At 38.6% G+C, this 15,702-nt stretch overlaps 1 protein-coding gene across 4 annotated transcripts in view; it reads left to right on the plus strand.

Moving 5' to 3' along the window:
• LOC306886501 (neurexin-3a-like) overlaps window positions 1–15,702 on the plus strand; it is a gene marked incomplete at both ends in the record, with an annotated part of 283,146 nt that overhangs the window by 48,495 nt on the left and 218,949 nt on the right. For 2 of the 4 annotated variants that reach the window (XM_079443649.1, XM_079443650.1), the window contains 2 exons: window positions 4,538–4,645; window positions 6,914–7,075. In XM_079443649.1, coding sequence (XP_079299775.1) covers window positions 6,974–7,075 — 102 coding nt within the window. Of the gene's footprint in view, window positions 1–4,277; window positions 4,646–6,913; window positions 7,076–15,702 lie in introns of those variants that run through there. The other 2 variants (XM_079443647.1, XM_079443648.1) reach the window with 2 other exon arrangements.

Consider the following 15,702-nt stretch of genomic DNA (forward strand, 5'->3'; position numbering starts at 1 on the left):
TCCATCTGTGTCTGTCATGGTCGACTATATTTTTGTGGAGGGCACTATGTGGCAAATGCCAGTTTTGTTTTAGGAGTTGAGAGGCCAATTGGTCAGAAAGTTGCCTGCATCCTCTCACATGTGATTGACAGTTTGAGAGCTCTCACCCTGTAATGGTCTCCTCTCTAAAGCATGCTGGATTTAATGGCTTCTCTAACGACACTACTTTTCTCCACTCCTGGGCCTCTGACACCTTTACACATGAGCACGTCTCTGACCAAACCACCACCGTCCGTCTCTGTGTAGTGGAGGGAAAAAGTATTAGCGGACCATTGCAATTATGACTCGATAAGAATCTCTGTCCCTGGTGCAGATTTGACTAATAATGATGTTTTCATTAAGATTTCATAATTCAGCACGTTTACTAGCTCACACACAGCCTGTAACCTCACCCCTCCTTTCTGTTGGATTCTCCATTATAGAGGAGATTAAGTACCTTTGCCCCCCTGAGGATTTTCATTAAAAATCTATACAGATAAGGTTTGTTTTGAAAGGAGTGCTGTGGCGAGACAGAAACTGTGGGAAATGTGCTTCTGTGCTCAGCTTTTTGTTCACAGTATTCTGTGTGATAGTTCTAGATTACAGGCTGGAAACTTTATAAAGGAAAAAGTCTAAAACAAATACAAAGGAATGAATAAATGGCATTCAGTATTTTAATCTCAGCTGGATTTCCTGCAAAGCCGGTATTGAATCCCACATACCGTATGCTACATTGCCAACAATATGTCTTCTAATTGTCCTTAACTAACATATTGACATATTGAAAAATGTATTCAATGAACACATAGCTTGAGGAAGCAAATCACTTCATTCTGTTGGCCAAATGTCTGGCAATGAGATTTTTCTAATTTCTAATTAATGCAGCCTTAAGTTATAAGATTGATCATGTTTTGTTAAATAATAAACAAAAACAGTAGTCTGGTAATTTGAACTTTAGCCAACACTGATGATAATAAGAAATGTTTAACAAATCAGCATATTAGAATGACTTCTGAAGGATCATATGACACTGAAGACTGAAGTAATGCCTGCTGAAAATTCAGATTTGCCTTCACAGAAAAAAATTACAGTAATTTGTTAAATATGTTAAAACAGAAAATAGCTATTTTAAATTGTAATGATATTTCACAATATTACTGTTTTTATAAAATAAATTTGAATTTTTAAAATTCGTACTGACCACAAACTTGCGATATTGTACTTCAGTGTACTTTATTTATTTAGATTCTACTTTAAATGAAAGATTCGCTGTTTTTTTTTTTCACAGTCATAATATAGCAGGCTTTTATCTTTTTATTTTCCCCTTACTGACCCTCCCATTCTTCCTTCACATCTTCCACTCTGCTCATGTGCGATCCCAGATCATATCAGCGTGGGAAGGTGACTCTTTATTAAGTATTCAGAGCTTAAGATGATTGTGCAGGGTAACATCTGGCAGTAATGTGGAGCAGAGTCTTTAGTAAAAAACAACACTCTGTTTAATTAATAATTGATCAGTACATCTCTAGGCACTTTAACGGCATGGCAGGATCTCAGGGATGCAGTTACAGCGCCAAATCAGTCAAGAGGAGGGAGATATTGTGTCAGGGAGCTATTTGAGGGCCAACTCTCTCAGAAACACGCCGCTAACAGTAACCATGCTCAGGGGAGTAATAATGCATTATGTCGGCACAAGGCTTCCATGCCAGCAAGTAGCTCGCAATAACACCTAAAAAGCACAGGTCCCTGTTCAACAGCCTGAAAATCTTTTGCTTGTTTCGAGCAGGTAATCTAGTTTGCTCATGATGTTGAGATTTGCAGTTAGATGTGTGCAGGAGGACACAGATGCTGGTGAAATATTCCCTTTATTTGATTTATACCAGAGCTGCAGTAAGTTCTGTGCTGTTGTTATTATAAACAAAACTGATCTGAAGATGATGCCATGTGTTTACATAAATAGATATATATTTAATATTTGATGTGTTTAATATGCATAAATTTCAAGTGCTGGGCAACGATTAATCGCATTCAAAATAAAAGTTTTTGTTTATATAATATATATGTGTGTACTGTGTGTAGGTTATTATAAAGACACACACATACAGATATATTTTTTATACATAATTTTTTTAAATATTACATGTATTTTCATTAATATATTTATATTCATATAATTTATATTATATATAAATTTATTTAATATATAAACATTTTTTTTTTTTCTTAAATGTATACAAGAATGTGTATTTATGTACACATAGTAAATATACAAAGCACACACACAGACTATATTATGTACACAAAAACTTTTATTTTGGATGTGATTAATCGTGATTAATCATTGCCCAGCACTAAAATCGTCAATTAATATATAATAATAAAATGTAATTATTAATGTTATTAATAGAATAAATTTTGATAATGTAATAATTGCTACTAAAATTATTATTTATATTAAATTTGTTGTGAATTTCATAAGTGGACTAAGTGGACTGGTATTACAGAGTGGGCCTGAATATTATTTGTAAAGCCTGTGGTAGTTTTGTTGAATGTCTGTGACTTTCTGTTGTGTTGATTTGTATTGGTGATAGAAAACTCCTTGACCCTCTTTGGCACGGTCCAGTAATCTCCACAGGCTAAACATTAAGCTCTCTTTATTTTTTCCTGTACAGTCTAGCCAAATATTAATGGACTTGAGAATCTCATCGGCAATGTGGGATTTGCACTACGAGTAGCCAAGTATATCTAACTGCCAGTTTTTGACACATGGATGATACACCACCCTCTCCTGCTGGACAAAACGCTTTCCCACTATCCATCCAGTCATCTTTCATTAGTCTGTTTCTTTCAGCCTTTTAATGAGCGATATAATCTGAATTATCGCTCTGACTGCACAGAAGTAGTGGATTTGTGGTTTTGGTGTTCACCAGCTGCATCATGGTCCCATGTGTTTCCAATAAGTTCCACTGTCAGTCAGTTTGCCCCCTTCTTAACCGTGAGTTTATTACCATGTGAAGTGTATCACAGCTGGGCACCAGCACCAGCCCTGATGAGAAAATCTGCTCTGCAACCCTGCAGTATGCTCAGGCTTCTTTAGTCCAGTGAAAAACTGGTCAAGATGTCTTTACCCGGTCAGTTAAAACACATGCTACATACACTAACGCTGATCGCTGAGGTGGAGCATAGACTTGGACGTGTGAGTGTTTTGTCAACATTTAGCCAGAGAATATATCGACCCCACGGTGGCCCAAGTGAAGCACTGATAAATCAATGATGCCATTAGTGGCGAGGTCCTTCTCTGGCCGCTTGATGTAAATGATGTCTAGTGTTGGTTTGGAGGAACTTTTCTTTAGATTTGTGTATTTTTACCTCCTCTGAGCCACACTACCATAGCTTGGTGATTAATGGACCGGGGACCACAGGAACCAGGAGTGAACTTATTTCCTTAAGTGTGGATGCAGTAGATCATCTACTATGAATTACAATGACCAATGGGATCTTGGCATGCAATCACTAAAACTACATTTAAAGTCAATTTTATATAAAAATTACTGATATTTTCCTCATAATCTTTCATCTTCCACCTCTGAAATTATTATATAGAGACCATTTTTCTTGATCCAATCAAATCCTGATGGATAAATTCAAGTCCTGCCCAACTTTTTTTTTTTCTTCTAGAATAACCTGTTTTACTGTGAAATATGTACTGAAATAAAATGGGTAACAGCCTTTTTAAATTTTAAGTTTAAACGTTATTAGGAAACCATTCTTTGTTCTATTTTACTGTTTTTAAATAGGGGTGTGTGAAATGCATTGTCTACGATAATTTCGTAATTGTTCTTTTAATGATGTCAGTATTATTTATGCAGTGTATATGCCCTTATTCCACCTCTGAGTTGCATTAAACAGTCTGCAGAAATACATCTAAATGCCACTTCAGATGCCGCTTTTGTATCATCTCTGTATGATCTCATGGATCAGGCATAGTTTGAGGATCTTAAACAACATTAATAGTGATGGATTGGAGGGCACTGCAAATTTTATAATTATGACTCAGACAATGCACACAATCACTGAACATTAATGCCTATATGCCTCAACAAGAGAAATGATCTCCCTGATGATGTCACCAGATCTTTGGCTTTAAATGCACAGCCTCTTTGTGTGTTTCGCTGCCCACACTTGGATATGCGTCATCTTGTCTCATTTTGTGTCATCTGCCCTGAGCTTAATTGCACTCATTCAGTGGTTAATATCAGGAAACTTGTATATTTGGGTTTGTTTTGTTTCAAGAAGTTCTAATAATTTTTTTCCCTCTCTTATAGCGCGAGAAGAGAACATGGCCACATTCAGAGGTTCCGAGTACTTCTGCTACGACTTATCTCAGAATCCCATCCAGAGCAGCAGCGACGAGATCACATTGTCCTTCAAGACCTGGCAAAGAAATGGCCTTATCCTTCACACGGGCAAGTCAGCAGACTACGTCAACCTGGCCCTGAAAGATGGGGCTGTTTCGTTGGTCATTAACTTGGGTTCCGGAGCCTTTGAGGCCATTGTTGAGCCTGTCAATGGCAAATTCAACGACAACACCTGGCATGACGTGAAAGTCACACGCAACCTCAGACAGGTAATGCTGAAATGGCTGGAATTTCATGTTTTCTGATCTAATTCAGAGCTTAATGCTACTGTATATTGCTTAAATTTTCGGTTATTTTAAGGTCTTCAAGATGCTAACACAACTATTTCTTCCTCTGAGTTCTTCTACCTTGCCTCATGTTTTGCCTCCTCAGGCATTCACCTCTGTCTGAAGCTATCAACAGTGCGATGGGTTCAAGAGGCTGTCTCTCTCACCCCTCTAGATATTCACCTCACTTCTCCAAATAGTCTGTCTTATCAGGGCAGCGGGGAGAGGCTCCAACCAACCTCAACAGTTCCATTTACCCACAGCCAATCTTTGTTGAACTGTTAAATCACTTCACCGCTGCATTTTAGAATATGTAAATATTTAGGGTGGTTTTGCCCCTCAGGAGTGAAAGGATGTCACTTTTTGCGCAGGCGTGTGTGTGGAGGCGTGAGCGCCCACAAGCACAAGCTATTTCAGCTCTGATCCACTAGGACTGTGACATTTTTTTTCGCTTTGTTTAATAGCTGTTTTACTATCACGCCAAGAACATGCATTAGAATTACCTTATACAGTTGCCTGAGGAAAGTCAAAAACCATATGAATCGCAACAAAGAGGCAGTTAGATGGAGGTCACCATTCACGGTTGTAGCAGAAAACAACGCGTTACGAAACATTACATTAAAAGGGACCTAAAAATCAAAGCTAAATGTGTTTTGGTGATGAAAAACAAGGGAATTATTGTTGAAAAACTCTGTAGTCTGTATTCTGGAAGGCTTTTTCAAGCGAGTATGCACTTTTAGATTTTGCCGACAAGTGCAGTGCTTTGACAAAAATTGAAATGCCACAGGGTCTGTGGAGAATCTGCTGTTTCTTTTCCACCTTTTCTTACTCTCACTCATATGCTTTGCTTGTCTATGGATAACATTTGTTCAGACCCAGGCTAACCACTCATGAACCATTGACTAAAGTCTTTAGTTTACTAACCAGAACCTAAACTAATGTGCTTCTCGTCATGACTTCATTTGAGTTTATTTCATTTTATTAACAACCCTTTTGTTCATTGTTTAATTTCCTTTCTTCCCCCTCTTCTCAAAGCATTCAGGTATTGGACACGCTATGGTAAACAAACTACATTGTCTGGTAGATATCATTCTTATTGTCCTTTTTTGGGTTTACCGTGTGTTTCCCTGGCCCTCTTTCTTTCTCTTTTTTGGGGTTTCATGGCTTCATAAAAAAATAAACAGACTTTGGATTGTATTTCGGGGATTTCTTCCTTTTTTATTTCAACTGTCCTCATTCCATTTTCACCACAGCTTTACCGCCATTTTCTATCTTTCTTTCTTTGAACTTCCTCTTTGGCCCTTTTTTTTAGTTTTTGAAGGCTTAGTCTTCCTCTTAGCCCTTTTTTCTTTTCTTTTTCTTTTTTTTTTAAATAAAATACTGTCAAAAACTGGCAGAAGCTTTCCAAAAACAAAAAGTGACGAAAACAACAGTATGAAAATTAAAGAATAAAGAACTACTTCAGCACTGGAGCTCTGACAGTTGATTCCAGTTGTTTGCGCATGCCGCGCTGACGCATTCATATTGGATCTGCCCTTGTGTTACTAACACCTAAACTCTTGTCTGAGCAACCCACCATCTGCCCAGTGTCCTGTCCTGTCTGTATTGTGGTGTAGGTCATCTTGTGTCCTCCCTCATTATCCCTCATCCTGTAGCTTTTGTTTTGGTCTCATATGTGCTGCTTCCCCTTGCATGTCATCTTGGCTTGAAGGAGATGCACGATTCCATGTTTGCAGTGGTTGTGTATCTCACTATTAATGTTATATGAGGAAAAAGACCATCTGAGTTGGTCTGTTGCTCTGTGTTGCATGCTCATTTGTGGTAATATTAGCTCATTTTGGATCGCATGCATATGTATGTGTCAACTAACCCTGTGTGCACAGAATTTGCTCTAAAAACAAGCAATTTGTCTATAGTTTGTACATAACACTAACCCCTCAAACTAATGTCCCAAACCAGAAAACCATTTCTAACACCATCAAAGATAAAGAAAATATGCCGACAAAATATTTTCTTTACCTGTCCTTTGTAAGTCTACAAATACTAGACAAGAACGGCCTACTAAAAGTCTCGAAGTGGTCTTTGGTGCACAAACAAAGACAGACAGCAACCAGCAAGATCGAAGCTAACCTATTCCTGGTAGAGCGGCCGTCACAGCCATGATGTTCATGAATGGATTTTTCCCTCCCTTTTGTCATTCCTCTCAATCAGGTGACAATATCTGTGGACGGCATACTGACCACAACAGGCTATACGCAGGAGGACTACACAATGCTGGGATCAGATGATTTCTTCTACGTCGGAGGAAGTCCAAGCACAGCAGACTTACCTGGGTCACCCGTCAGCAACAACTTTATGGGTTGCCTGAAAGAGGTAGGTGGTCTGGGCGAACCCCGTTCTTTCATCTACATGCATCATATCACCATGTCCTTGTCTGGACTGAGAGGGAACAAGTTTGAATAGACCATCCGAGCAGAATAATAGATGCAGTACAGCTTATCTTGTGAAAAGGATAGAGCAGACATCATACCCGTGGTGCGTTTCTCTAATGAAATTCACAGGAGTTATACATTTTTGCCCAGATGTGAAATTGTTTCAGGCGTATTTAATTTGATTTTTCAATTGTGGTGAATCATTTGATTAAGGTTTCACAGGCCAGAGAAGAAGCTAAGGTGATTGGATGAGATGAGACTTTGCATAATGATATGCGTCATTCTCAAAAAGGGAACCCCAAAGAGATTCTGCTGAACAACTGGACATGAAGACATCTGTAAATGTAAATGTCTTTATAGGGTGAATGTCACAGAAAAATTCTTCATATTTCACCCCTAAATTAAAAAGAAAAATAAGAAGTTATATTCTGCTAAAAGAAAATGAATCCTATTTTAGGACCATTATTATTATTATTATTATTGTTTTTATTTTTATTTTTTTTATGTATTGTCATTTGTAATTTAGCTGTAATAAATTTAAAACCTAATTTAAGAATTTTTATCAAAAGAAAAAAAAAGACTGCAGTAAATGAAATGTGAATGCAGTAATGGTAATGAAATCCTTGTCATAAATATTGTCATAATGCAAACCATCTTCGTTCTAACACCTTTTTTTCTAAACAAAGCACGTTTTTTTTTTTTCTTATGAGTTTTTAGGTGATTTATGATCCAGCCAGTTCACCCTCTTGTTGTTGTTGTTGTTGTTATTATTATTATTATTATTATTATTATCATTACATTTTCCACATTACAGTAATTGTTAACTTGTTAACAAAGTCGCTTGTAAAAAGTTAATTTTCATCACCTAAAATTATAATTTTTAAATGAAGTAAAATTGAATTAGATTTAAATTAAAAACTAAATTTAAAGGTTTTCATCAAAAAGTAAATGTAATATAATGGTCATGAAAAACTTTATGAAAATTATGTAATGCAAACCACCTTAGTCCAAAAAAGTTTTTTTTTTAAACAAAGTATCATTTCTTTCTTTGAATTTTGGGGTGAAATATGATCCAGACAGGTTTTGTTTTCGCATTCATTTCACCCTCTAAGAGCCATTATAGTGTTTGCAGAAGTTAGATGTCATTCTCTTCGATGAGCTGTTCATTTCCACACCCCTCAGTTGTCAGGTCTGGATAACTTTATCAGTAAATGGACTGATCTTTAATTTAGCTGGAAATAGGCAATTACTCTGTTGTGCGGCTGCTGGCGAGATCCTCTATTAATTCATGCTGAACAAACAGCAGACAACAAAACCTCCTTTTTTCGCAGGGAGCGCTACAACAGCCTGCTATCTTTTAATGACCCGCCATCAAGCTATCACTTCCGTTTCCATCTCAGACCGGCACTCCTATCGCAGGGCTAAAAACCTGCAACATCGGCGTTTGCGTAATAAAACTCATTTCATTCCCTCTTTACTGTGCTGAGTTTTAAAAAACTGCCACCCATGTCAGAGATTACAGTAATCAGTCTCATATGTGCTGCGATATAGTGAGTGCTTACATAACACTGCTCTGTTAGATAGGTGAACTGGATGCTAAGAGCTGCTCAAGAGGAGATAGCAGAACTTCTACATCCTTCACCCACCCAAGAGTGGCCATAATGATAGATACCTCCTCCTCACACTATTTCTCACAGCTCGAGTCCAAGGATAAAAAGAAATTTTATACACTTCTCAGCTTTTAAAACCTCACATTTGATGTAGTTGTTATGGATCATGTGTGGCCGCTCAGACACATGGGGTTTGTAATATGACTGTGTCAACATCTGATCAGGATGACATGATAAACGTGCCATTTTGCATTTTTAGCTGGGGTCAGTTAAACCTAAAATGTCCAGACTTTTTTTTCCCAATTACTATGTTCACAGTAGCTTACTAATGTAGTTCTCTTACTTTGTGTGCAGTTTTTTTTCTTCTATTGTTTTATTTTTTGTAAGCCAGGTTATATATGCAGTAGCATAGAACATGCCAAAAAATAAATAAATCCAGAAAATTATATTATATTATATTATATTATATTATATTATATTATATTATATTATATTATTCAAAACGATTGTTTGGAGAAACACCCTGGAAGGATACATTTTTATATTATATTATGTTAATTTCCTTTTATTTTTCCTTTATTCACTACACAATTTTTGTCTGTTCTGGTGTTTATTTTTATACTGGTAAACTTAAGTGATAGTAACTATTATTAGAAGTAGATTGTGGTATTGTAGAGTGTACCACCCTGTGGCACAAGATGCTTATTGCAGCCATGTTGTGGAAAGGGTTATGCAGAGAGACACATTTAACACTGCTTTTACCTTTGAACTGTACTGTATATAGGACAGAGGTTTCAAAAAATGGTCTTAAGACAGAAAATCAAGACAATATGCACCGATTTTTTAATATGTATAAGACCACAGCATTTTAAAAAATGAAATGATAGAGGAGTAGCTGTTGTTTTAGCGTAATTAACAACAGTTTTTTTTTCTTTCTTTAAACAAAGCAGATTATTGTATAGATAGTTGGTGGCCTCCTCAGACTGCCTTGTGTCCGTCTTTCAAGCTGAGCGTGAAGGGCAGTAATCAGGGTATGACGGGGTGTGTGGCTGCACAGGGGTCTGCCAGCACTAATGACTGGATACTGAGCGGCCTCCACTGCGGAGCTGGACTCCCTTCCTTTGTGCTCTGCCATCACAATCAGTTTCCAGGATGTGCGCATGGTGACTGTCATTTGTCACTTTGCTGGGACGGCTGGATGAAACTGTCCCTGCTCTCTGGACACTTGCTCCAGAGCCAGCACTGCTCTATGCATGCGAGACAGGTCTGAGAGTTCTGATAGATAAGTTGACCCAGCCTCACTCGCTCGCTCATCCTCTATCCAGCAGATTTGTTTCAGTAAGCACCGCAGGACTGTTAATATTTGGCACAAGCTCAGAGCTGGAATTCTGGCCAGCCTGAAACAGCAGGAGTGGTCTTTGTCTTTGTGTCAGACATGTAGTGTTCAGATGAAATTATATTTTAGAATATTTTGATGAAATAAATCAAAGCATCAGTTAAAGTCATAGTTCACCCATTTGTCATTTACTCACCCTCATGTCATTCAAAACCTGTATTACTTTTTTTTAGTGGAATATATAAAGATGTTTTGAGCATTGTTGTTATTGTCTACTTAAACTAAAACTATTGAAAACTGAAAGCTAACATAAAAATGTTAAACTAACTGAAACTTAAAAACTGATTTATATAATAATATAGTAGTAAAATAACACAGATTTTAAGAATTTCTTTTCTTTTTTTATATTATTTTTATTTTTTACATTAATTTTTTTGTTTTTGTTTATGTCGTCCATGATATGGAGGTAAATGGTAACCAGAACTCTTTGATTACCAGATTATTCAAAATATCTGATTTTATTCACAGAAGAAAGACAGTTTTATAGGTTTGAAATGACATGAAAGTAAATTATGAAGACATTTTCATTTTAGTTAGTCAGTGTTAAATGGCTAGCTAGCAGCAATGAGCTGATGACAGATTTCCCCATAGGTCATGTGGCAAGTTGTTTGTGAAAGTGAAGATGGTAGGCTTCTCGTGTTAGCATGCTAATTAGCATTAGCATTTGGTTCAACACTGTTGACCTTGAGGAAAATTATATTTGAATACAGTGCATGCAGATGAGCTGTAGTCTAGCAGAGGTTTGAACAAAATAAAACAAACTATGAATAAGTTGCAAACCAGACCGGATGCCATTACACCAACAGTCAAATATTTGGCTGCGTGAGCCCTAACCTGTTATACCATGTCCAACCAGGCCATCTAGACCTTTCTGTACCTTGTTTCCCTAAGCTCCCATGCAAAACATCCACAAAGGGCCACCTGGCATGCTTGACTAGTGAATAATCTATTCCGATTTCCAAGTTTTCTCCAGTTTGACCTGGGGGCTATTAATTCCTTGAGAGTGGTGGGTAGGCACTGTAGGCAGAGATTTATAGTAGAAGCAGACAGCTGTGGATGATGAATGCGGGTGTCACTACAGGCCCAGCACAGGCAGAGAGGAGGCCGCGGGCACAGGGAGGACCCTGAGAAAGTGCATAGCCGCTCTTCCAGTTCTCAGCACAACAGCATAAGTTCACAGAGTTCTGTGGAAAGACATGTCTTCAATATTTCATCAGCAGAATTGACACCCAGGTGCACAAAAATACAATATGTTGAATGGACTTCACTTCAAATGACGAATAAGTTCATTCTGAAACCTAGTAAGCTGACTTGTTGCCTACTTAGTCAGCATCTTAACTTCACAAGTGCAGTGTATTCTGGGATTGTCTTAGACATAAAGTGCAATGCTGTCATATAATTTGGCCTAAACAAATGATAGTGTCTATTCTGACTGAGGTTTGTTATATCATTGGTTTTTATCAAACCTTTTGGTCCCTTTATATTAAGTGTCCTTAATTACTATTGTAACGTGTAGAGCTAGTAAAGCTGACAAAGGTCCAACAGAGGAGGGAGGGTGGGGGTTCTGGAGGCGGGCGAGGAGCAGATGAGGGGCAGGCAATGGGAAGGGGGCAGAAACAAAAACAGTCCAAAAAATAAGTCTATGGGGGAGTGGAGTGTGGGAGGAGCCAGAGAGGAGCCTGGAGCAGGAGGAGCCAGGTGGCAATCCAGAGGCCAGTCAGGATGGCGGCCCACGGTGGAGTTGACTGCGGGAGGAGCCATGGTGGTGAAGGGACCGACAACACCAGGGGGCCGACTGACGGAGACTGAGCTGCTGGAGGTGGATACCCAGGTGGAACCGAGCAGACGGAGAGCCGGGGTGAAACTGAGGATCCGGAGGGCCTAGGCGGAGCTGAAAGCTCAGGCGACTCAGGCAGAGGCGGGGATCTGGAAGACCGCAGTGGAGCCGGTGCGACTGAGGATGAACGTGGAGCTGAAGGGAAGGAGGAGCCTGACAGAGCCGGAGGGACGGAGTGACGAGGCGAAGCCAGAGGAGTAGAGTCCCGAGGTGGCGGATGGTCGACAACTGACCAAGGTGGAGCCGGAGGGACGAGGGAGCCCGGTGGAGCTAGTGGGATGACAGGCCATGGTAGAGACGAGGGAGCTAGGAGCCAAGGCGGAGCGGACGGGTCGGCGGACCGAAGTGTAGTCCAAGGCTCGGAGGTTGGAGGTGGAGACAGGGGATCTGCACGCCTGGGCGGAGCTGGAGCTACTTCTCCAAACCAGCCTATTAGGTCCATCTTTAAAATGTCCATGAGTTCCTCTTTATAGCTCCCAGAAACCAGATGCAGCTCACCTTCTTCCCTCCAAGCCCTCGATCACCACCAAAACTCCCTCGGGGACGGACGATGTTGCCGGCTCACGCACTTGGTCAGACGATGCTTGAGGCTCAGGCTCTGTGGCAATGATTGGCTCAGACGCGGCGGGCTCAGGCTCTCCGTCTGCAGTGGGCTCAGGCAGTAACTCCATGCAGCGGGATGACGGCTGACTAGTCTCTGGTTCGTGAGTGGGGCTGGAAATGTTACATCAATGAAACAAATAGCAGACAAAGAACCAGGGGATAACACAGACTTAAATACTAAACGTAATCAGGGAGGAACAGAAAACAGGTGCGGAACTAATTGACCAATCAGGGCAACTAAGGAAAACTAGGTCAAAGGAAGACATAGAAACTAAACTAAAACAGATCAACATGTAACAACTATGTACTTACATTTAAATTAATAATTTGGTAAAATGCACTTATTGTGTACGTGTTTTTACATTGTACTCAATATCCATATTACAATCCATAAAGCCGAGATGGCTCCACACAGAAAGATTCTTGTAGTCTTCTCATGTCTATCTATAGATTGTCTCAGTAAGACTTGCATGCTTTTCCTGCAAACTACATACCAGTTGTTGTTAGATTAAGCTCTGGCATTATATACAAATGTCAGATTTCTATGAGTGCTCTATTCAAGTAACCCTTCTTTTCAAGTCAAGTCAAGTCAAGTCTGCTTTATTCTCCCAGGGGAACAAATATTTGTTCTCCCCTTAAATGCTTATTTTGTTTGAGTGACATATGTTGGTTTTGCGCTATGGTTTGCACCTTGCTCCAAAAGTCAATTAATGCAATTAAAGAATATTTCTGCAAAGAGATTTAACAGTTTGGACAACTGAAATATGATTTGCAAGCTCGGTTACAGAATCAAGACTCAGAGAAGGGTGCAGATATTTCACAGCTCTGAGCGGCTCATCAGCTGAATTAACCGGCTGACATTTCATGGGCCGCCTGAGCGCATCATAATGACAATGCCATAGAACAGACCAAATTGCAGAGTATCAATTTGTGTCAGACACTATGGCTGCCCCTGGTGTTGTGGACAATTTGCAAGATGAAACTTGATTTAGGTGATGAAAAATGCACCAGACAGGATAAATAAAAATGATAATGTTACAAATAACAGCAATCATTGTCTAATCAATGTCTGGCAGTTTTCAGTCATGTTGAAGTCGTCAAGGTCATATTTGGGACTGAGATGTTTGCGAGGATTCTGTGGGTAGCATACGATCTCTTTCTCTCTTTCACTTTCTCCATTCCCAGAATCCTTTATTCAGAGATTATCTGATGTTTCGATGTGTTCTACTTGATGTACAGCATAATGTAACAACTTGGCTGCTGAAAATTCAACTTAACCATCATAGGAATAAATTACACATTATTCAAATAGAAGACACTTATTTTAAATTATTATAATATTTTACAGTATTGCTGCTTTTTACTGTATTTTAGTAACATAAATGCAGCTTTGGTGAGCATAAAAGTCTTTCAAAAATATTTAAAAACAAACATACTTACCCCAAAACGTTTGAATGGTAGTGTATCTATTTAAAAAAAAAAAAAAGATTTCTGTATTATATTGTTACTGTGTGTGTGTGTAAATCTCAATTTCCAGTTGATATAATATAGCTTAAGAAAACGGTCTATACAGTACATTATGTACCATCATGCCAGTATTTCAGACACTGAAATAGTGCACTAAGTGCTTTAAATTTTTCTGATTCTTTCCATCATGATGTTAGAGATTTAACAGAGCCAGTGTACGTCAATCTATCTGATAGCACCATGATGGTTTACCGAGGAGAAATACTGTTTTTGAAAGAACAATAAGAGACTGAAGCTAGCAGTTTTAGTCTTGTGGAGAAAAATGACGATGTTTGTATGAGATGTGAGGAACCAATGTATGGCTTTTTCTGAGAAATGGATCCCCCTCAGGGAGAATGATATTTATGAGCTATCAGATAAGAAACACAGCAGAGGGGAAAAGCCTGGAAATCTCAGTGGCTTTTCTGCTGAAACAGAACACAATCCTTCCATTCCGCTTTGCCCTTCCTGCACCTGAGAGGATGTTTGATTTACACCCCGCAATGTCCAGGATTAACTGTAATATCAGGGCTGGAGTGTTTGTGTCGATTGCTTGCGCTCAAAAACAGCGTGATGTTCTGAAAATGTACACCCAAAAAAGATATCTTTCTTCAGGAGAAATTAGCTAAAGCAGGCAATTTCACACCCCGGTGAATTTCTGCGGAGTTTGCAGGTACAGTATTCTCTACACCCGTTTAATCTGTATTAAATGTAATGTATGGTCAGACCATGCAAAATTAGTACAGCAGAGAAATAGCAACGATATTAATTTGCAAAAAAAATAACCCAGATGGTCTTTTACAAAACAGTACTCGACATCGTGAGCATTTAACTTGCATTTGTGACTAAAAATAGATGCATGCAAACTGTAAAATATATTTGGGAACATGTATGCAAATAAAAAAAAGTCTCTGCTGAGTTTTATGAAATGTAATTATTTTAAAAGGTCTTAAATTTGGGGATGGAAAAAAAAAGGAATCGCTAAACAGGCTAATGTGATTATTTAGGCTATAATTTCATTAAATAAATATGAGCCCTGCACATTTAAAAGTAAAATCATGGCGCTGTTGCATGTTCTACAGGCTCACGGTTTCAGAATACTGCACATTTATGACAATAAATTGCTTATGATCTTCTGTTGATGAATTATGTAAGTATTTATTTTGTTTGCTTATTAAAGTATGTTGTAGATGGTTGTAAGAGTCCCAGAATCCTCCTTCATTTTGTCTCCCTCATCTTTTTGAAAAGCTGTCAATAGTATAGGCATTTCAAAATAAGAGTCCCAATGTACTTTGGGCTTGTTTATAATTAGAAGTCCCACATTATGCATAAAGGTTATATAATTAACTATAAACATTTGACTCAATCTAATAAATCATTTTTCTTTTAAATATCTCCTTGTATCCCTTTATTAGAAAAAAATCAGTATTTCAATTTAAGAGCACATGTGCATTGGATAAAAGTAAACGTCAAGCCCTAATAAAACTAAGCACTTGCTCAGAGCATATGGCTGTTGTCTAGGCTTCAACTGACAGGCACTAGGACCCAGAGCACAATGCCAGATTTGGGAAGCAGGCAGGGGGCAGGACTTGCTTCCTCAGAGCTTTTGTGGCAGA

This window comes from Barbus barbus, assembly GCF_936440315.1.
Source record: "Barbus barbus genome assembly, chromosome: 20".
NCBI lineage: Eukaryota > Metazoa > Chordata > Actinopteri > Cypriniformes > Cyprinidae > Barbus > Barbus barbus.